The 21,461-nt window shown below is 45.3% G+C and overlaps 3 protein-coding genes across 5 annotated transcripts; 1 reads left to right on the plus strand and 2 right to left on the minus strand.

Moving 5' to 3' along the window:
- Positions 1-52: 52 nt before the first annotated feature.
- LOC120697188 (subtilisin-chymotrypsin inhibitor-2B-like) lies at positions 53-1,048 on the minus strand. Of its 2 annotated transcripts, none has more exons than XM_039980333.1 (2): positions 849-1,048; positions 53-586 (listed from the first exon to the last, which is right to left on the minus strand). In XM_039980333.1, exons 1-2 carry the CDS (start codon positions 857-859, stop codon positions 358-360), a joined length of 240 nt encoding a protein of 79 aa, XP_039836267.1. In that variant the 5' UTR covers positions 860-1,048; the 3' UTR covers positions 53-357. The 2 variants fall into 2 exon arrangements, with proteins under 2 accessions (XP_039836267.1, XP_039836266.1); XM_039980332.1 differs by having other exon boundaries at positions 698-928.
- A 16,679-nt stretch (positions 1,049-17,727) lies between these two features.
- LOC120697191 (subtilisin-chymotrypsin inhibitor-2B-like) lies at positions 17,728-18,444 on the minus strand. Its single transcript, XM_039980341.1, has one exon. The coding sequence runs from the start codon at positions 18,081-18,083 to the stop codon at positions 17,856-17,858; it is 228 nt and encodes a 75-aa protein (XP_039836275.1). The 5' UTR covers positions 18,084-18,444; the 3' UTR covers positions 17,728-17,855.
- Positions 18,445-19,276: 832 nt separating this feature from the next.
- LOC120697190 (subtilisin-chymotrypsin inhibitor-2B-like) lies at positions 19,277-20,804 on the plus strand. 2 transcript variants are annotated; one of them, XM_039980340.1, is made up of 2 exons: positions 19,277-19,434; positions 19,697-20,804. In XM_039980340.1, the coding sequence occupies exons 1-2, from the start codon at positions 19,424-19,426 to the stop codon at positions 19,968-19,970; spliced, it is 285 nt and encodes a 94-aa protein (XP_039836274.1). In that variant the 5' UTR covers positions 19,277-19,423; the 3' UTR covers positions 19,971-20,804. The 2 variants fall into 2 exon arrangements, with proteins under 2 accessions (XP_039836274.1, XP_039836273.1); XM_039980339.1 differs by having other exon boundaries at positions 19,355-19,585.
- Positions 20,805-21,461: the final 657 nt, after the last annotated feature.

The following is a 21,461-nucleotide window of genomic DNA, read 5'->3' on the forward strand; positions in this document are numbered from 1 at the left end:
CCATACATATGGTCAGATCAGTTTTATTATCTTTGGCCAAAGCTGGGCTGCATGCTCATAATTCATTTTCTTTATTTAGGAAAATATAACAGATAGAGAAGAACATTTATTCAAATGCATAATACACTCATGACGTACAGCATTGTTTATTCATGCATTCCATCAGTTTTATTCTAGACAGCAGCTAGCTCCATTCCCCATACTATTTGATGAGCTTCAATTATTTGATCTCTAGATCTTCCCTTTTCTAGTGTACTAGCTAAAAGCTAAACCAGTAAGGGTAATCAGGAAGGAACATCAAGGGTGTAGGCGCTAGCTAGCAGCTTTGATCCAGCATGCAGGCGGTACGTTTATCATTCAACCCACCGTCGGGGTCTGAGCGACGGTGTCGACGAAGACGCGGACGCGGTTGGACCTCCAGTCCATGGTCACCGGCGAGCCGGCGGGCAGGACGACGACGTCGGCGTCGGGCATGTCCTTGAGGATGATCTTCTTGGCCTCCTCCGCCGGCAGGCCCACCACCTCCGGCCACGACGTCTTCTTCTCGCCGCCGGTGGCGTCCACGGAGCTCATCGTCGATGTCGATCTGCGCGCACAAATATCGGAGTCAATTACAGAGATGGATCGGCAGTGTTTGTGGAAATTGGAATGAGTCACTCGAGCTCGATCGCCGAGGGGATTTGAACTTAATTATTACATGTCTTGTCTACTAGAACTGATGGTGATTGTGTGCAAGTTTGGGGTGCTCGATCGATCTGCGCCTGGGGGAGGTGGTGGGGTGTGCCTGATATATAGGCCCACCCGGCCGGCGAGAGGTGAGTGAGAGAGGATCATCCGATCCTTATTACCTCGTCGACATGGTTTTCCATCCCTAATTGGTGCAAGCAACCGGCTTTGGATCACTTGGCGATCTCACATCACATACCCTGGCAGAAAATTAAATGAAAATCACGTGCCCCTGTGCTTCTTTGATGACTCGGTGGCATGCATATGCATTCAATCCTCACTAGCTACCATACGAGATGATGAGGATAACGATGCCAGACACAAAAACCAATCAGCACCGACAGTCCTTCACCACCTAACGTCGTCCTCTGGTTCAGTTTTCACACGCTGTGTTGCCGTGGCACCATTCTAGCTAGGAGAGCAGCGCCAGACGACACAGATGCTAGGGCCAGCTCCATGCTTTCCTGTGAGGCGTGTTCCATGTGCTGTTGCTAGGCGACACACATTGCATGATCGTGACACAGTGCAAGAAGCCATCGTATATAATTGAGCAGTGTACAGTCAAAATATCTAGGTTGCACATTTCAGTACTCAACACAAAAAATCATATAATATATATATATAATGTCGTGCCTTTTTCTCCTTTTATCTGAAAACCTGTTCGAAATGTAACATTAATACAGAAGCAAAAATAACCGCACAGAAACAGATAGGTGCTTTCCTTCTTTGTGGCTATCACCGAACATTCTAGTCTCTAGATCAGCTACCTCATTTTAGGCAGGAGATACTCATAAGGCCACAACGCCAACACGTGTACACCCCGGGCCGCAGTTATTGGTTTCTTATTGAGTACGTAGTAGGTTTGACATACAAACAAGATAATAACAATCAACCTAAAGAACAATATCCGCCAACCAGATATCACAATGGATAATATTAATATGTATGCATACTTTTTTTCGTACAGGTGGATAATATAGATAAATTTGCACCGATTTCTTGCCCTTAATTATGTCTGTTCTAATAATACATCTAAATGCGCTTTTGACATTGTTTCCACATTCCTTCTTAATGAAAAACGTGCTTAGGCACGGTCGCGAAAAAAAGACATTGTTTCCGCATTGGAGATTTTCCATTATCGGATCAATTAGGCCCGGCATAATTAGATTTTGCATCGGGTCATTAGCACCAACCGGTGCCTTTGGCCCGCGCCTATAAATACGCCCCCTTCCCCCTCCAAGTTGTCGTGAACTCACTGTTCATGACAGCCAAGTGAGGGGAGGGAAGAGGAATTTTTTAATTTTTTTAAAAAGATTAGTTTTTTCTCTCCATGATTTAGTAAATTAATTTTTAAAATGTAGTTAGTACTTTATTTAGTTTATACATTTGATCAATATTGTTAAATGTAGTTATTTAGTTTATAGTTGTTATATTAATTATCCTTTCATTTAGTTTATAACGTCGTGTGCGAGCAGCTCGCAGGATTCATTGTGAAGAAGATCCTTGATCCTAGAGGTGAGTTCTACCATGATGGACACATCAATAGAGTGTCCTCTTCAAACTCTTGAGGGACTAGTAACTGCAGTATAAATATGACTTGTATATTTGTAAATATTTCTAAACGTGATGCCGTGAGGGACTATAGCTGCCAAAGGCACCGGCTGGATTACTCGGTATCCGAGACCCGAGTCAATAGTCTCGGTTTGTGGGAACCGGTTAGAAAATCGGTAGCTATGGGCTTCTTTAACCGGTGCTGAAGGCTGGTTTTCCAGTAGTGCTTAGTGAAGCCTAAGCTCCCAAATCCTACGCTGTAGTGTACCACCCAAAAAAAAAAGATTATGTCTATCTGAATCCATTATCGCCCTTAGTGCATAATTTTGTGCTTATTATTACTTAAAAAGACTTTTTTTCATATTTGAGTTTGGCAAATGTGCAAGAGATTTAAATGCAAGCGCGCTCTAGTTAATCATCACACTTTTGGTGTATGTTCCATTTTAGAAATAAAGTAGATACATTTATGTCCGAATGATTTGTTCATCACCGCCATTACTCCGCCAAGGTGAAGAACAAAGCTACTTTGAGAGTAAGAAACAAGAAGATGGTCCGCTGATATAGCTGATTCATCTTTTTCATGGCAGGATATGATCGATGCTTTTATTACACATAATATGGCATTATTTAGAGGAAAGGGACATGCCGGGGGCACATTGAAGCGCATTTAGGCCGATAGATGCTAATGGTAAGTTTCGGTGATTAATGACAACCGTATGCAACTAACGTGTGTTTTGAAGGAAAAATTAATAATTAGTTCAGTCTCATATGAAATGTGAAAAGAGACCCCTCAATTCGGAACAACCATGCGTGCCAAGGACTCAATTTTAAAGATTAAGGACCTTTCTAGTCTCAAGTGTCACAAGGAGATGAAGGACACTTGATTTAGCTAGGGTTTATAGTTTTTAGTTCTTGACCGTACTATTAAGAGGGGTTCATGAGTTAGTAGCTTGATCAAAATTGAGTTGGCCTTAGAAATCTTGCATACTCGCTCAAAAACAACCCAAAATGGTCAATAGAAGTTAACACAACGTTTGGAAGAAGAAACAATCGAAGTCACATTCGAATCCAAGTCAATTCAGTTGAAAACAAAGAAAAACAGCAGTACCGGTTTAACCGATGCCCCTAGCATCGGAGCATCCGATGCTTGCCGGAAGTTCCGACGCCCTGTCGGTCTATCTCTCTGGATGCCAGCAGAAATCAAATCAGCAATCTCTATAGCACCGGTTGAACCGATGGTCCCAAGAAAAGCACCGGTGCATTAGATGTACTTTGTTCCAGAGAGCATGTTTTGGTGAACCTCAACTCCTCTTCAGCACCGGTTGAACCGACGCTTCAGAATCAAAGCACCGGTGCATTAGATGTACTATGTTCCAGAGAGCTTGTTTGAGTTGATCAGTGAACTTCTTCAGCACCGGTTGAACCGATGCCTCTACGGAGCATGCACTGGTGTAATGATGCAAGCCTGGATACTGTGTCAGAAACCCCAACGGCTAATAATTGGACACAAAGAGATCGGTTGAATCGACGCCTCAAATTTGTCACCCGTCGGTTCTTCCGATGGTCACGGTTTTTCTGCAGTGGACTTCCAACGGCTATGTGACCCTCCCCACTCTTTATAAGGGCACCCCCTGGCTCATTTGCAGTGCCTTTGACACCCTGAATACCTGAGGCCACCCTTGAGAAGAAGAGAAAGTGCATTGAGCAAAAGGGAGAAGATCTAGTACTTTGTTTGTGCTTCAACATAGAAGAATTCATCCTTTGCTAGTGTATCAAGTGTGCTTGAGCTAGGGCCAACTGAGTGTAGGTCAAGTGAAGGCTTAGGAGCTTGTTACTCTTGGTGTTTGACGGCACCTAGCCGGTCTTGGTGATTGGGAGATTCTTGGTGAGCTCTTTGAGTTTGTGGGAGCCCCAAGACAAGAAGATTGTACATGGTGTGAAACTCGCCGTTCCGGAGATGGAGAAGGAGCATTCTTAGTGATCACTTGCTCCTTGGTGAAGCAAGGGAGCTATACCCTTGTGTGGGTGCTCCAACGTGGATTAGGGGGAGCGTCAACTCCTCGATACCACGGGAAAAAATCCGGTTGTCTCGTGTCCCTTACTTTTATTTCAAGTAATTAAATCCTTTTGTTGTTATTTTTGCTTTTGATTGCTTGTAGATTGACTAGGACAACTTGCATGGTAGTGTGAACTATTGCTTAGGTTTGATCTTGCTAGTGTGAAACCTTTTAGACAAAATGATCATGATAGTGTGTTTACCTACCTAAGGACATTTTGCTAGCATGCTCTAGCGACTAGGTTTCAAATTTGTAGATTGTGCAATACTAGTCTAAGTTAAGGACTAGATAGAATTTTGAAAAAGTCCTAATTCAACCCCCCTTCTTGGGCCACGATCCTTTCAATTGGTATCAGAGCCAGGGCTCTCTTGTTAGGCTTAAAATCCTAGAGAATGGCCGGGGAAAGTGGTGGTCCACCTAAGCTCGATGGGAGAAACTATGCTTATTGGAAAGCTCGCATGGCGGGTTACCTTGAGGCTATTAATCCCATCGCTTGGGCGGTCACAGAAAAACCTATAGTTGGTCCTTGGAATGAAGATCAAGTCAAATATGGTGCTAGAGCGAAGAATGTTTTGTTTGATGCTCTTAGTGAGGAGATTTTTGCTCGTGTTCATAGCAAAAAGACCTCTCATGAAATTTGGGAAGCACTTGAAACTATCTATGTTGGTTCTAAAAAGCTTCGTGAAGAAAAATATCAAATGCTTAAGGAAAAACTTAATGAATTCAAAATGCTTCCAAATGAGTTAGTTGAACAAATGTATGCTCGATTGAATGTGCTTGTTGAGGACATTAATGCTCTTGGAATTTCTCCTTTGTCTACTAGTGACATCATCCGGAAGATCCTTCATTGTCTATACAAGCCCAAGTACAACATCGTCACCTCATTGCTCTATGAGAAGGATCTTGAAACACTTGAAGTGAGTGATGTTGTTGGGAAGATTCGGTCTCACGAGATGTTCCTCTTGGGAGAAGTTGATTCGCCGCAAGACAAGAGAGATCTTGCACTCAAAGCTAAAAGTGATCATAAGTCCAAGAAAAAGAACAAGTGCAAAGTTCCATCACCAAGCTCAAGCGAAGATGAAGCTAACGAAGTTTCAAGTGATAATGAGGGTGATGTTGAGCTAGCACTTCTCATGAGGAAGACCTCCAAGATGATGTCAATGTTGAACAAGAGAGGGTACAACTATGACCCCAAGAAAAACAAGTTTCGTACCCGGAAAAGCAAGGACAATGTCAAGAAAATTTGTTACAATTGCGGCAAATATTGCCACCTCTCATATGATTGTCCGGAGCCTTTAAAGCTCAACAAGAAACAAGAAGATGATGACAATCAACACAAGACATCAAAGAAAAGTCATGAGAAGAAGGACCACAAGAAGAAAGAGTCTTTCACAAGAAAAGAGAAGGGCAAGACTTTCCTTGGAGAATGGATCACTGATGGTGAATCCTCAAATGATGACTCAAGTGATGAAGAATCCAAGAAAAAGATTGTGAGGATTGCCATGCATGATGATGATGATGATGGTGGTGATGAGGCACCTCTACCTCCACCACCCATGTGCTTCATGGCAAGAGGTAACTCCAAGGTGAGTGATGATGACGACTCCTCTAGTGATGAAAGTGAACATTGCTTATCTCCTAATGAAGTGCAAAACATCCTAGATGAGTACCAACAAGTGATCAAGAAGTACAAATCAAAATGTAAAGTTCTTGAAATTGAATATGCCAAGCTTAAGGGCTCAAATGATGAGTTGATTGTTAGGCATAATGATGTAGTAGAAACTCATGATACAAGCATTGTTCCTAGCAAGCAACTTAGAGAGGAGCATGACAAGCTACTTGCTAAGCATGATGAATTAAATGTTAAATATGAAGAAGTAGTTATGCTTAACAAGTCACTTACTTCATGCAACAAGAAGCTTAAGCTTGATAATGCTAACTTAAGTATGATGTATCAAGAACTTGACCTTGTCTTTGATGCTTTGGATGAAGAACTAAAAGAAACTCAAAAGAAAGTCATCAAAGTCAATATAGCTACTTCTTGTGATGATCTTGTAGAGTTACCTCACCCTACTACTTGTCATTCTTCTCCTTCTTGTTCAAAGACTAACCATGATAGGGAGAAACAATTTGAGGAGGAACTTGAAAGCATGACCAAATACATGTTCAATGTGACAAGGGGAGAATACTTGCATAAGGAGATTCTCTTCCACAATGCAAGGCACTTTGGGACAACTGGACTTGGATCATTTCCCAAACCTCCGGAAAATTGTCCCAAGTCGCCGGAACTCAAGGCATGCTTCAACAAGGAAATTGGCTCATATTATCAACATTGTCAAATCACCGGGCATCACACAAGAGAGTGTCCAATTCCTACTCGTCCACCTCCTACCTTGCCTCCTAATTACAAGTCTCAATTCAATGAACATCATTTCTTGTTAAGCAAGCTTAAAAGTGGCAAGGTTAATGTAAAGTTTATTGGCGAGTGCCTAAAAACTACCACGCCAACTATGGGTTCCTAAAGCCTTAGTAACTCATGTCAAAGGACCCAAACTTGCTTGGGTTCCCAAACCTCAAAAGTGATTCATTTGTGTGTAGGTGAACTACAAAGCCGGTGGCAAGCATTGGGTGCTTGATAGCGGATGTACACAACACATGACCGGCTATGTAAAGATGTTCACCTCACTAGATGAAGATGTGGGCGATTATGAACATGTCACCTTTGGTGATAACTCAAAAGGAAAAGTGGTAGGTTTGGGTAAGGTAGCCATTACCAAGGATCTTTCTATCTCTAATGTGTTGCTTGTTGAGTCGGTTAGTTGCAATTTGTTATCTATAGCTCAACTTTGTGATTTAGGACTAATATGCACCTTTAATGATAGTGAGGTTGTAGTGACAAGCAAGGAGGACAATAGCTTAATATTCAAAGGATTTCGATATGATAACATTTACCTTGTTGATTTCTCATCTAATGATGCAAGCTTGGCGACATGTCTCTTCTTCAAGAACTCCATGGGTTGGCTTTGGCATCGCCGCATTGCTCATATTGGCATGAGCCAACTCAAGAAGGACTTCAAACGAGGTATGGTGGTTGGTGTCAAAGATGTTTGTTGACGCTCCTTAGCGCCCCCGATTTATATACCGCAAGAGCACAGTTTCGTGTAGTTTTTCCCTCAGAGTATTCCCCCAAGGTTTATCAATCCACGGAACCAAAGAGACAAGAAACAATCTGCTAGCATAGAGATTCCTTTATGTGAGATGGTGAAAACGAATCTAATCTACTAAAAACACGACAAACACCGAAGGTAGCAAGAGAAAGTTAGAGATAACCAATCTAGATCACCTAGATCATGCATATGTTGTAGTTCCAGCTAGATAAAGTGAAGTAAGATAGATGTGAATCTCAATGAAAAGCCTCTTTAAACCCAAAATCTCCAATCCGATCCCTCGATACCCAACCTACTCTGTGGAGACGGCCTGTCACAACGCCCCCCTTTTCAACGGGATACCCTGAAGCAAGTCGAACTCACTTTGGTAGTTCCGCCATGAACCTCTAGCCACCATGACTACAAGATCATGCTAAGTGATCTATCTCGATAATAGATCTAAGATGAAGCGAACCCAAAGAAAAGAACGAAATCGAAAGAGGAGAACATGGTCGCTAAACATTCGGAAACACAAATAACTTCACCATGAATGATAGTACATCACAAGATCACAACCGGGGCCCTACCTTGATCTTGATGATCCTAGCTCCAGAACTCCGACGTGGTCTTCCTTGCAAGGTTCCCACGTCGGCTAGGGCAAACCCTAGACAACTAGCACGACCCTCGGCTCTCCGAGAGGTGTCCCTCTATCTTCTCTGCTCCTTGGCGTCGTCTCCCGAATTGCTCTCCCCGTGAACCTTGGGAAGGGGTCTTTAAATAGCCTCAGGGAACCCTCGGTCAAAGGGGAGGTCGAACCGACCTAAAAACAGGTTGGGCCGGCCGGCCCAATGAGCCTAGGCCGGCCGGCCTGGGTCTTTCCTTCGCCGGCTGGTGCTTAACTTTCTCCCCAAGTCTCCTGGAATCTTCTAGAATTTATGTCTTTCACGATTGCACCCCTTTAGACGTCGTTATCTTCGAGATTTCTTCGAGAAGAAGGATAGGATGGAAAATCCTTCCTTAAATATCTTTTTGCTTTGCTTAGCCCCGAAGCATCTCAATCTTATCTTGTGGGCTTTGTCTTTTGGGCTTCATTGGAGGGTGGATGTGCATGAATGGGCCTCTAATAATCATGGCCTTCGATCCTTTGTTCGGGCTTTGGCCTTCGTCATTCTTCGTGTCATTGCGTGATTGTGGGCCTCGCCATTTCATGCTCCAAAATTGGTCAAAAACCTGCAAAAACGAAGTACCTCCAAAATATATGTGCAAACGTGAAAACGACCAATAATTGGGCCGAGGTTAGGATGGTTAGTGATTTTGATATTAAATTCATGCCATTATCAAAGTTAAACAGGGGATAAAATGGATACTTAAGGAGCGCCAACAATGTTACATTTGACAAAAACAAATTGTGTAGTGCTTGTCAAGCCGGGAAGCAATTTGCATCATCACATCCCATGAAGGCTTATTTGTCAACATCAAGAAGTTTGGAGCTACTACACATGGATCTCTTTGGGCCAACCACCTACAAAATTCTTGGCGGTAATCTCTATTGTCTTGTAATTGTTGATGATTACTCTAGATATACTTGGACTTTCTTTTTAGAGAACAAGAGCAAGACTATGGGGATCTTCAAGATTTTTGTCAAGCAAGCTCAAAATGAATTTGAGTCAAGTGTTGTGAAGGTCCGGAGTGACAATGGCACGGAGTTTAGGAACACTCAAGTAGAAAAGCTTTGCAACGACTTGGGGATCAAGCATGAGTTTTCATCAACATACACACCCCAACAAAATGGAGTGGTGGAGAGGAAGAACAAGACATTAATCACTCTTGCAAGAGAAATGTTGGATGACTATGGCATCTCGCAAAGATTTTGGGCGGAAGCCATCAACACCGCATGCCATGCATCCAACCGAGTTTATCTCCACTGCTTCTTGGGAAAGACACCCTATGAGCTTCTCAATAGGAGGAAGGCCAACATCTCCTACTTCCGGGTGTTTGGTTGCAAATGCTACATATTCAAGAAAAGAAAGCACCTAGATAAGTTTGAAAGTAGATGTGATGTTGGTTTTCTTGTTGGTTATTCATCAAACTCCAAAGCATATTGAGTATTCAATAGTGCTACTAGCAAGATTGAAGAAACTTGTGATGTGGAGTTTGATGAGACTAATGGCTCCCAAGGGGAAGTTTTCTCTTGTGATGATGTAGGTGATGAACCACTTCGAAAAGTCATGAAGAACATTACTATTGGGCAAGTCAAGCCAAAGGAGGAGGTAGAAGAGCTACAAGTCTCATCCACTCAAGTTGAAGTCACTTCCAAGGATGACTCAAAGGATGAAGACAAGTCTACATCACCATGATGAGTCATCCGATGAAGAAGATGATGCCTCACCTCCTTTTCATGATGCCCAAGATGAACAAGTGGTTGAAGAACAACTTCTATTTGATGACACGCACATCACAAGTGAACAAGCCCAAGCTCAAGATCAAGATGGCGAATCACTAGAAGAATCAACGTCTCAAGCACAAGAGAGGCTTACAAGAACTTCAAGAAATCATCCCATTGACTTGGTCATGGGTAACCCCTCCGGTGGAGTAAGAACTCGTAGACGTCAATATGCCTCCTTTTGTGAACATTACTCGTTTGTTTCTTGCTTGGAACCCACAATTATAGATGAAGCTCTTGAGGACCCGGATTGGGTGATGGCCATGCAAGAAGAGCTCAACAACTTCACCCGCAATGAAGTTTGGGTTCTTGAAGAATGTCCTCTAGACAAGAATATCATTGGTACTAAGTGGGTCTTCCGCAACAAACAAGAAGAGCATGGTGTAGTGATTCGCAACAAGACAAGACTTGTGGCAAAGGGCTTTGCACAAGTTGAAGGGTTGGATTTTGGTGAAACATTTGCCCCCGTTGCAAGACTTGAAGCCATCCATATCCTTTTAGCGTACGCTTCACATCATAACATGAAACTCTTTCAAATGGATGTGAAGAGTGCGTTCTTAAATGGCTTTATTAATGAGTTGGTGTTTGTTGAACAACCTCCCGGGTTTGAGGACCCTAGATATCCTAATCATATTTATAGGTTGCACAAGGCGCTCTACGGGCTCAAGCAAGCGCCAAGGGCTTGGTATGAACGACTTCGTGACTTCCTTCTCAACAAGGGCTTCAAGATCGGGAGGGTGGATACAACTATATTCACAAGAATCATCAATGAAGAGTTATTCGTATGTCAAATTTATGTTGATGATATCATTTTTGGTTCAACTAACCCCACTCTTTGCAAAGAATTTGGAGAAATGATGGCTAGGGAATTCGAGATGTCCATGATCGGTGAGCTCAATTTCTTCCTTGGGTTTCAAATCAAGCAATTGAAGGAAGTGACTTTCATCCATCAAGAAAAGTATACAAAGGATATTCTCAAGAAATTCAAGATGGATGATTGCAAGCCGATCAAGACTCCAATGCCAACAAATGGACATCTTGACTTGGATGAGGGAGGTAAATCGGTTGACCAAACTCTCTATCGTTCCATGATTGGGTCACTCCTTTACCTAACCGCATCTGGGCCCGATATCATGTTTAGCGTATGCATGTGTGCCCGCTTTCAACCTAATCCTAAGAAATCACACATTAGTGCCGTTAAGAGGATCCTTAGATATCTCAAGCATACGCCTAGCATAAGCTTGTGGTACCCCAAAGGCGCTAGTTTTACACTCTTGGGATACTCGGATTCGGACTTTGTCGGATGTCGTGTGGATCGCAAGAGTACATTAGGTGGGTGCCACTTGCTAGGGCGTTCCTTAGTCTCTTGGTCGTCAAAGAAACAAAATTCCGTGGCCTTGTCAACCGCGGAGGCGGAATATATTACCGCCGGGGCTTGTTGTGCTCAAATCCTCTACATGAACCAAATCCTCTTGGACTATGGTGTAGTATTAGATATGATCCCGCTCCTTTGTGATAACGAGAGTGCCGTTAAAATTGCTAATAACCCGGTTCAACACTCTCGCACCAAGCACATAGATATTCGCCATCACTTTCTAAGAGATCATGTGGCGAGGAATGATATAGTACTTTGTGGTGTTCGTTCCAAAGATCAATTGGCGGATATCTTCACCAAACCTCTAGATGAAAGCACCTTTTGTAGGTTGCGAAGTGAGCTTAACGTTCTAGATGCTTCTAACGTCATGTAATTGCCTTGTCATATAGATGCATTTCATATGTACAAATGCTAGGGGCTTGTCTAACCTTGTCAAGATAGTGATGAACATGGGTCTTGCATGAGCCGGTGGTCTTGGTTTCGCTCATGGCATGAAGAATGGTTCATCATGAAGAAGCTTGCCAAGGGTTCAAACTTGACAAGATAGATTTAAATTTTTGCAATGCATGTGCTTGTCATATAGAATGCATCCATGTTTAATTTCTAGCTTTGCATTGGCATTGCATCACGTTAGTAGCATCACAAGGGAGCAAATCACACTTCGAGAAAGATATTCATGCTAAATATGATATATCATCTCTACAAGAGTGATAAGATCAATATTGTGCTTTCATGCCTATTGAGCCACGTCCTATCGAACTTAAGGTTTCAATCTCTAAGTTCATAGGCAAAGTGGCTCATACATTTGGTTTTTGTGTTTAAAACCTCGCTTGGATCTTAATTTGCCTATGTTTATGTAAAAGCTTGCGAGCACTATATGTATGAGTGTTTGAGGGGTGAGGTTGTCTCTCGAAAATGGTCCAAATTGAGTGTTTATGGCTTTGGTTTTGAAATTTGGATCAGAAATAGAGTTTGTAGTTCAGCAGAAAATTCTCTTCACCACCGGTTAAACCGACGCCCTGGTTTTCCACGCATCGGTTCAACCGGTGCTTAAGTCTTCATGGCTCGGTTTCTACATCGTCTCTGGAACAACCTCCGACCGTTACACCGATGGCCACTGGTGCATCCGATGGTTGGCGGATGAACCGCCGCCTCAGCATCGGTTCAACCGGTGCTACTGCGTGGAGTTTTGGGCCTTGCAGCGTCTCTGGACCTTACTCCTGCCGTTGCAGCGACGCCCGTCGGATGCTCCGATGCCTCAGTAGCGGTTCTTCCGGTGCCCTTTGTTGACCCGTTTTCAACTCATTCAGATCTGGTCAACGTTACACCGATGATTACACCGATGTTCCATTCAAAGAACCGTCGATTCTTCCGGTGCTTTAGGGTTTGAGGGCCCGCGCTCACCTTTTCACCTATCTGGTTGCGGGCCCGGTTCGTCAGTCTCACATATCCTTTCCTCTCCACGCGAACCGCCGCGCTCGGACTCCCGCTCCACCGCCCGTACGCCGCCGCTGCCGCGCCCGTGCTCGCCACTCCAAGCTGCCGCCGCTGCCAGTCCCCTGCACCGCCGCTCCGCCGCCGCTAGCGCGCAGCTTCGCCGCCCGCCCGCCGCCTCTACCGCTGCTCGCGCGCAGCACAGCCGCGACCGTGCCTCGCCCGCGCCCCCCCTGCGCCGCCGCTCGCCGCCACCGACGTGCCTTCCTCTTGAATCTCGCGCGAGTAGCCCCTTCTGCTCCACTCCTTTGGCCCACGCACGAGCATTCGAGCCCTGTTCTGTGTTCTCTTCACCCTTGATTCGAGTGCACACAAGGTGTTCGAGGAATTGCCTCTTAGGCTTTTTCTTCGATTTCTTCCCTGATTTGCAAGGGTATGGTCTACACACTCTTTAGCATGTGAAGCTCCTTTGGTACATTATCCTTTTTACACATGATCACATATGTCACTTGTTTTGCATATGCACACCTAGTATCTCTTAAATCTTTTAGTAGGTCATCGATTTTGAGGCGGTTATACACTCGATGTTCCTTTTTAGGCTCAATCATTCCATGCTTTGCTTAAGGACATTCTTTCCTTTAGTGGATATCTCGTATATGCATAGTTCCTGTCTTAATTCCATTATCTTCTATCGATTATCTATGACAGATGGCAGGAGACAAAAAGGGCAAGGGCAAGCAGGTTGTGCAGAAGAAGAAGCACACTCGTGAGGACCGAGAGTGAGAGAGAGCAGAGGCAGTTGCAGATACAGCAGACAGGTAGGGTTCACTCAGGATCAGAGATCCTCAGGCTCAGGGGGAGCCACAGCAGCAGTTATGTCACTCAGGACGTACTCAGACAGCTCAGACCACAGCTGAGTCCTGCTCACGTTCACGGACTCGAGGTGGTGGTACTCACAGGGCAGCAGGCCGTGACAGTGAGAGAGAGGCAGCTGGTCAGGACAGTGGTGCAGAGGAGGAGCCTCCACAGGTTGAGCTGCTTTATCTTCGAGGCATTCCAGGACCTAGGGTCAAGAGATTGAGATATGTCACCCCAGAGCAGTTGTTTCTCGAGCAGAGGGACGTTAGAGTTGACCGTCGCTTTCACACTCTGCTCCAGTAATCTTTCTACCACGCTTATACCCAGATGGACATCAAGATCAGTGAGCACAAAATGCTTCACTGGGTGGCTATGCGCGTGGCAGCAGGAGGCATTCCTATCCTCCCTTTGTTTGAGAGATATGAGGGTCTACCAGCTCTGCTGAATGAGAGGTCTCGGTACATCAGGGAGTGGGTTCGCGTTTTCTACGCCACCCTATTTGTTGAGGAGGATCGGCAGTTCATCGACTTTATGTTCCAGCAGAGGCATTACAGATTGACTCGAGCACGTCTGGCTACCCTTCTCGGAGTTCAGATTGCCGAGGAGCCACACTTCTTGCACTATCAGGCTTATGGCAACAAGGTGCCTCCTCGTCGTCCTCATGAGACTCACGCTCCGTCTGACGAGGAGGTCAGCGTTCTCTTTCAGCAGCCTTTCCTGCCTGGCACACCGAGGACCCCGGACAGACTGACTCCTGTAGCTCACTCTGTACACCTAGCTTTGAGGAAGAGTCTGTTATTCCGGATTGGATACAACGAGGGGATCATAGCTCTGCAGCAGTGGCTTCTACTGTATATCATGACAGGACGAGACTTTGACCTCGTTGACTTCTTTATCTGCGAGCTAGAGGACGTGATTCTGGATGGGATGACAGTTCACCGTCGCCATCCTTTTGCTCATTGGATCTACTGGATACTCGCTCAGCTCAGTCAGAATGAGCATATGGATGAGCTGGAGCAGTCGAGGACGCACTTCAGTTTTTACTCACCTACTACTCCTCGAGACGGTCGTCGTGGCCCGAGAAGCCAGCGCAGGGCACAGCGGATTCTGGATGAGCGTGTTTTGGCTGAGGGTAGAGTTGTGGATGATCCCACTGCAGCTGAGGACGCTTCACTCGCAGCAGCAGAGGCCCAGCTCCCACACTACCTGGTCACAGACTCAGAGGACTCGGAGGATGACGAGGATTTCATACCCACTGTTACCGTCCCTCGAGGTGCTCATGATGATGAGGCAGGATCCTCTGGTGCAGCCCGTGCCCCTGCTCCTCCAGTTACCACTACTCAGGTCACTCAGCCCGATGCACTCGCTGCTATTCTTCAGAGGCTCTCTGACCAGCAGGACCGTTTTGCTGCAGCTCAGCTGAGCATGCAAGCCGAGCAGGCTCGCCAGCAGGAGGCCCAGACTCTAGTACTTGAGGGGATCTGACAGCAGCAGGAGGCCATGAGGTTACAGCTTCAGCAGCAGTCCCAGATTCAGCAGCAGATGTTCACTTTTTTCTCGGGATGCTTCGGTCAGCTGTACCGACACACTGGATTGCCTGAGCCTCAGTTCCCTACACCCCAGCAGCTCCAGTTCGACCCCACTGCTCCTGCTCCACCTATTGGTGGTTTTGTGCAGACACCCTTGGCGCTCTTCCCGATGTCACCTCTTCTTCAGACTGGGTTATTTGCTAGTCCTGCTCCTACTTCCACTATTGCTCCGGCTCATGCTTCACAGCCTAGTGTCTGGACTGCCGAGCAGCGTGCAGAGTTCCTCAGGCAGCAACAGGTTCTGCATCAACTACAGCACCCCTCAACTCAGTCCCTCACGTTCGAGTCACCCTCACAGCCTGAGGTGCTCCGTCCGTCCGTCGTACGCCCTACTCAGCCAGACATGACTCCCGTCACGTCTGCTCCTCCGACGGACTCCACGGTCGTCACCGAGCCAGTTGCTACCGCTACTCCAGCTACTTCTGCTGCTCCGACGACTCCGGTCGAGCAGAAGTCCTCTTCGGTCGACGACGACTGGACGGACGACTCCGCCGCTCAGTTCTCCACCGGACCCAGCCTGAAGACCCCGCCTTCTCCAGCTCAGGACTAGATCGCCTTTCTTTTTGGTATTTTGTTGCCAAAGGGGGAGATAGATATGGGGAGTAGAGATAGGGGGAGCTTGGTGGTTTGTGGCGTGTTTGGATCTTCATGGATTTTGTGTATGGACATGTTATTTGGATATTGTGTATGCTCTATGTTGTCATGTCCCTACATGTGCTATATTTCTAGTAATGCATGCCTGTTTATCGCTTTCAATTTCATATCTTGTGTATCTCTACTTTGTGTTGTCATCAATCACCAAAAAGGGGGAGATTGAAGCGCATCTAGGCCGATAGATGCTAATGGTAAGTTTCGGTGATTAATGACAACCGTATGCGACTAACGTGTGTTTTGAAGGAAAAATTAATGATTAGTTCAGTCTCATATGAAATGTGAAAAGAGACCCCTCAATTCGGAACAACCATGCGTGCCAAGCACTCAATTTTAAAGATTAAGAACATTTCTAGTCTCAAGTGTCACAAGGAGATGAAGGACACTTGATTTAGCTAGGGTTCATAGTTTTTAGTTCTTGACCGTACTATTAAGAGGTGTTCATGAGTTAGTAGCTTGATCAAAATTGAGTTGGCCTTAGAAATCTTGCACACTCGCTCAAAAACAGCCCAAGATGGTCAATAGAAGTTAACACAACGCTTGGAAGAAGAAACAATCGAAGTCACATTCGAATCCAAGTCAATTTAGTTGAAAACAAAGAAAAACAGCAGCACCGGTTTAACCGATGGCCCTAGCATCGGAGCATCCGATGCTTGCCGGAAGTTCCGACGCCCTGTCGGTCTATCTCTCTGGATGCCAGCGTAAATCAAATCAGCAATCTCTATAGCACCGGTTGAACCGATGGTCCCAAGAAAAGCATCGGTGCATTAGATGTACTTTGTTCTAGAGAGCATGTTTTTGTGGACCTCAACTACTCTTCAGCACCAGTTGAACCGACGCTTCAGAATCAAAGCACCGGTGCATTAGATGTACTATGTTCCAGAGAGTTTGTTTGAGTTGATCAGTGAACTTCTTCAGCACCGGTTGAACCGATGCCTCTACGGAGCATGCACCGGTGCAATGACGCAAGCCTAGATACTGTGTCAGAAACCCCAACGGCTAATAATTGGACACAGAGACCGGTTGAACCGACGCCTCAAATTTGTCACCCGTCGGTTCTTCCGATGGTCACGGTTTTTCTGCAGTGGACTTCCAACGGCTATGTGACCCTCCCCACTCTATATAAGGGCACCCCCTGGATCATTTGCAGTACCTTTGACACCCTGAATACCTGAGGCCACCCTTGAGAAGAAGAGAAAGTGCATTGAGCAAAAGAGAGATCTAGTATTTTGTTTGTGCTTCAACATAGAAGAATTCATCCTTTGCAAGTGTAGCAAGTGTGCTTGAGCTAGGGCCAACTGAGTGTAGGTCAAGTGAAGGCTTAGGAGCTTGTTACTCTTGGTGTTTGACAGCACCTAGCCGGTCTTGATGATTGGGAGGTTCTTGGTGAGCTCTTAGAGTTTGTGGGAGCCCCAAGACAAGAAGATTGTATACGGTGCGAAGCTCGCCGTTCCGGAGATGGAGAAGGAGCATTCTTAGTGATCACTTGCTCCTTGGTGAAGCAAGAGAGCTATACCCTTGTGTGGGTGCTCCAATGTGGATTAGAGGGGAGCGTCAACTCCTCGATACCACGGGAAAAAATCCGGTTGTCTCGTGTCCCTTACTTTTATTTCAAGCAATTAAATCTTTTTGTCGTTATTTTTACTTTTGATTGCTTGTAGATTGACTAGGACAATTTGCATGGTAGTGTGAACTATTGCTTAGGTTTGATCTTGCTATTGTGAAATCTTTTAGACAAAATGATCATGATAGTGTGTTTACCTACCTAAGGACCTTTTGCTAGCATGCTCTAATGACTAGGTTTCAAATTTGTAGATTGGGCAATATTAGTCTAAGTTAATGACTAGATAGAATTTTGAAAAAGTCCCAATTCAACCTCCTTCTTAGGCCACGATCCTTTCACACATCCCTTGCTTATTTATTTGATTTATAGGGAAAGAACACACATCCATTATTATTCAAACTGAAGATGGCTTTATTTGGCACGCAGCATCATGCTCTGAGCAACAGCTATGAGCAGCTAAGCTAGCCCACATGAGGCGTCTCGGCGACGGTGTTGACGAAGATCCGGACACGGTTGGGGCGGAAATCCTTGGTCACCGGCGTGCCGACCGGCAGCACCTGGATGTCGGCGTCGGGCTTGTCTTTGAGGATCACCTTCTTGGCCTCCTCTATGCTCATCCCCACCACCTCCGGCCACGACGTGATCTTGCCGCCGCCGCCGCACACAGCTGGTTCCGCGGAGGAGCTCATCTTCTTCTTCTTCAGTCGCTAATACCTGCGGATCGATCGATGCCTTGGACAGTTAAAACATGTACCTATATGTGTACAAGAAAATTGTGAAAAACTAAAGCAACAAGGTACTCCGCTCACTGTCTGAGTTAGGTGACGATGATGGTGAAGAAGAAGTCGTTGTTGATGGCTAGAAGTGGCTTTCTTGTGCTTCCTGTACTGCTGGTTCAGCGAGTGAGCACCGGTACGGCATTTATAGAGCTGCAGGGCAGGCTTGGATGGATCAGAGAGAGGATTACACCGAGGATCATCCCGTGGATAAAGTAGCTTGCAATGTGTGGATCTGACTGTGTAAGTGCATGCACGTGGCGCACGAGCGAGCGAGCAAGTTGCTGGTCAGAGCCTCGAGTAAGACGAAGGGTTCGTCTTACTAGAATGTGACAACTTTGTCCAACATTCATTAATAAGGAAAAAATTATCTATATTATCCACCAGTAAGAAAAAAGTATGCATAATGCATATATATTATCCATTGTGCTATCTGGTTGGCGGCTATTGTTCTTTAGGTTGATTGTTATTATCTTGTTTGTATGTCAAACCTACTACTCAATAAGAAACTAATAACTGCAGCCCGGGGTGTACACGTGTTGGCGTGGTGGCATTATGAGTATCTCCGGTCTAAAATGAGGTAGCTGATCTAGAATGTGAATGAAGTGATATATATTTATAAAAATGATCTAGCCACAGATAATAAAAGAAGGAAAGCACTTATCTGTTTCTGTGTGGTTATTTTTGCTTCTGAATTAATGTTACATTTCGAACACAGGTTTTTCAGATAAAAAGGAGAAAAAGGCACGACATTATATATATTATACGATTTTTTGTGTTGATGCGTGGACAAGTACTGATGAAATGGCAACCTAGATATTTTGACTGTACACTGCTCAATTATATACGATGGCTTCTTGCACTGTGTCACGATCATGCAATGTGTGTCGCCTAGCAACAGCACATGGAACACACCTCACAGGAAAGCATGGAGCTGGCCCTAGCATCTGTGTCGTCTGGCGCTGCTCTCCTAGCTAGAATGGTGCCACGGCAACACAGCGTGTGAAAACTGAACCAGAGGACGACGTTAGGTGGTGAAGGACTGTCGGTGCTGATTGGTTTTTGTGTCTGGCATCGTTATCCTCATCATCTCGTATGGTAGCTAGTGAGGATTGAATGCATATGCATGCCACCGAGTCATCAAAGAAGCACAGGGGCACGTGATTTTCATTTAATTTTCTGCCAGGGTATGTGATGTGAGATCGCCAAGTGATCCAAAGCCGGTTGCTTGCACCAATTAGGGATGGAAAACCATGTCGACGAGGTAATAAGGATCGGATGATCCTCTCTCACTCACCTCTCGCCGGCCGGGTGGGCCTATATATCAGGCACACCCCACCACCTCCCCCAGGCGCAGATCGATCGAGCACCCCAAACTTGCACACAATCACCATCAGTTCTAGTAGACAAGACATGTAATAATTAAGTTCAAATCCCCTCGGCGATCGAGCTCGAGTGACTCATTCCAATTTCCACAAACACTGCCGATCCATCTCTGTAATTGACTCCGATATTTGTGCGCGCAGATCGACATCGACGATGAGCTCCGTGGACGCCACCGGCGGCGAGAAGAAGACGTCGTGGCCGGAGGTGGTGGGCCTGCCGGCGGAGGAGGCCAAGAAGATCATCCTCAAGGACATGCCCGACGCCGACGTCGTCGTCCTGCCCGCCGGCTCGCCGGTGACCATGGACTGGAGGTCCAACCGCGTCCGCGTCTTCGTCGACACCGTCGCTCAGACCCCGACGGTGGGCAGAATGATAAACGTACCGCCTGCATGCTGGATCAAAGCTGCTAGCTAGCGCCTACACCCTTGATGTTCCTTCCTGATTGCCCTTACTGGTTTAGCTTTTAGCTAGTACACTAGAAAAGGGAAGATCTAGAGATCAAATAATTGAAGCTCATCAAATAGTATGGGGAATGGAGCTAGCTGCTGTCTAGAATAAAACTGATGGAATGCATGAATAAACAATGTATTACTGCAGTACTTCACATTATGTGTCCGTATTCAGGGGGCTAACAATGTATATATTCTTATGTTTGCAGAGAAGCGCCTTGGGCTTCAACCAGCATGCACTGCTGCCTGAAGGGCAAACAATCTAGTTGTACAGCTAACAGTTGCTAGGTTTGCGCTCACGTTTTTTCTCTACTAAAAACCTTATAAAAGGGCCCTTTTGGCCTTTGCCGGAAATAAATACTGTATGTTTGCGCCGAAGAGTGTACATTAATCCTGTAGCTGAAGACCCCACGCAGAATCAAGGGAGGAGTGATGCATGCAAGTTTGATGTGCAAGCTGCTGTAAAGAGGAGGAAGATGGAGGGGAGTAAGAAGCACGTTTATTAATCTGCTGCTGTACAAATTAAATTTAGCACTAGAGTGAGAGAAAGTAAGCTGTTAGCTGTCTAAAAGAAAAGCCGAAGCCATTGGCCCTCTGGTTGTATCTGTTGATATAGTAGTGGCTTCCTGTTGTTTGGCCTTTGTTGTAACATAAGCAGAGGCGCACTAGCCTTCGTTTACAGTTAAGCTGAATTATTAGTACCAGCTTTCCTGGACTGTTTGGTATGTAATATGACTTGTTTCTTGTGCAAATGGAGTCTCATGTAATCCAGGTCTAAGATGTGAATGTTTCATTTCTAGTTTTGCTTGAGACAAACATGACTTCCAAGGTGAACATAGTCAGGCATGCCTGTTTCACAATGTCGCACTCTTGGATATTCTTCTTGTTTTTTTTTGGTCGATGAGAATGATGGTTCTTTTTATTTGAATTTTGAAGGAAGAGAGCGAAATTGTACATGTTCTATTATAGGTGTTGCACCTTGTTCGTGTGTGAAGAAATTAAGCTGTTGACAGTGCCTCGTGCGTATATTCAGTGATGTAGCGGCCTTGGGCCTGGGGGCTTTGTTATTTTGTTTGGTTTGTCAAGTCGCCAGCACTCAGTAGCATATCGTTTAATTCTTTTGCCAGCGAATAATGATTAGATCGCCTTAATAAAATTAGTCAGCTGTGTTGTCCGGGACAGTTACCTAACTGAATGCCCACATTCTAATGACACCATCCAAACACATCACCTCTCTAGCCCAACACTAGTCCTCCCTTAAAGCTGACCTAGAAGGCTAAGTCTCAATGTTCCAGGGCAGCATGTGGATTCATATCCATCACTGATTAAACATAGAAGTTTCACTAATTAAACAATCACAGAACAACATACATCGATCGGCTTCTAGAGAGCTGCACGTACTAATCGTAGAAATGGTCGTCAAAGCTGCTGAAAAGTAAATTAAGGCCCTACCGAT

This window comes from Panicum virgatum, chromosome 3K (genome assembly GCF_016808335.1).
Source record: "Panicum virgatum strain AP13 chromosome 3K, P.virgatum_v5, whole genome shotgun sequence".
NCBI classification, from domain to species: domain Eukaryota; kingdom Viridiplantae; phylum Streptophyta; class Magnoliopsida; order Poales; family Poaceae; genus Panicum; species Panicum virgatum.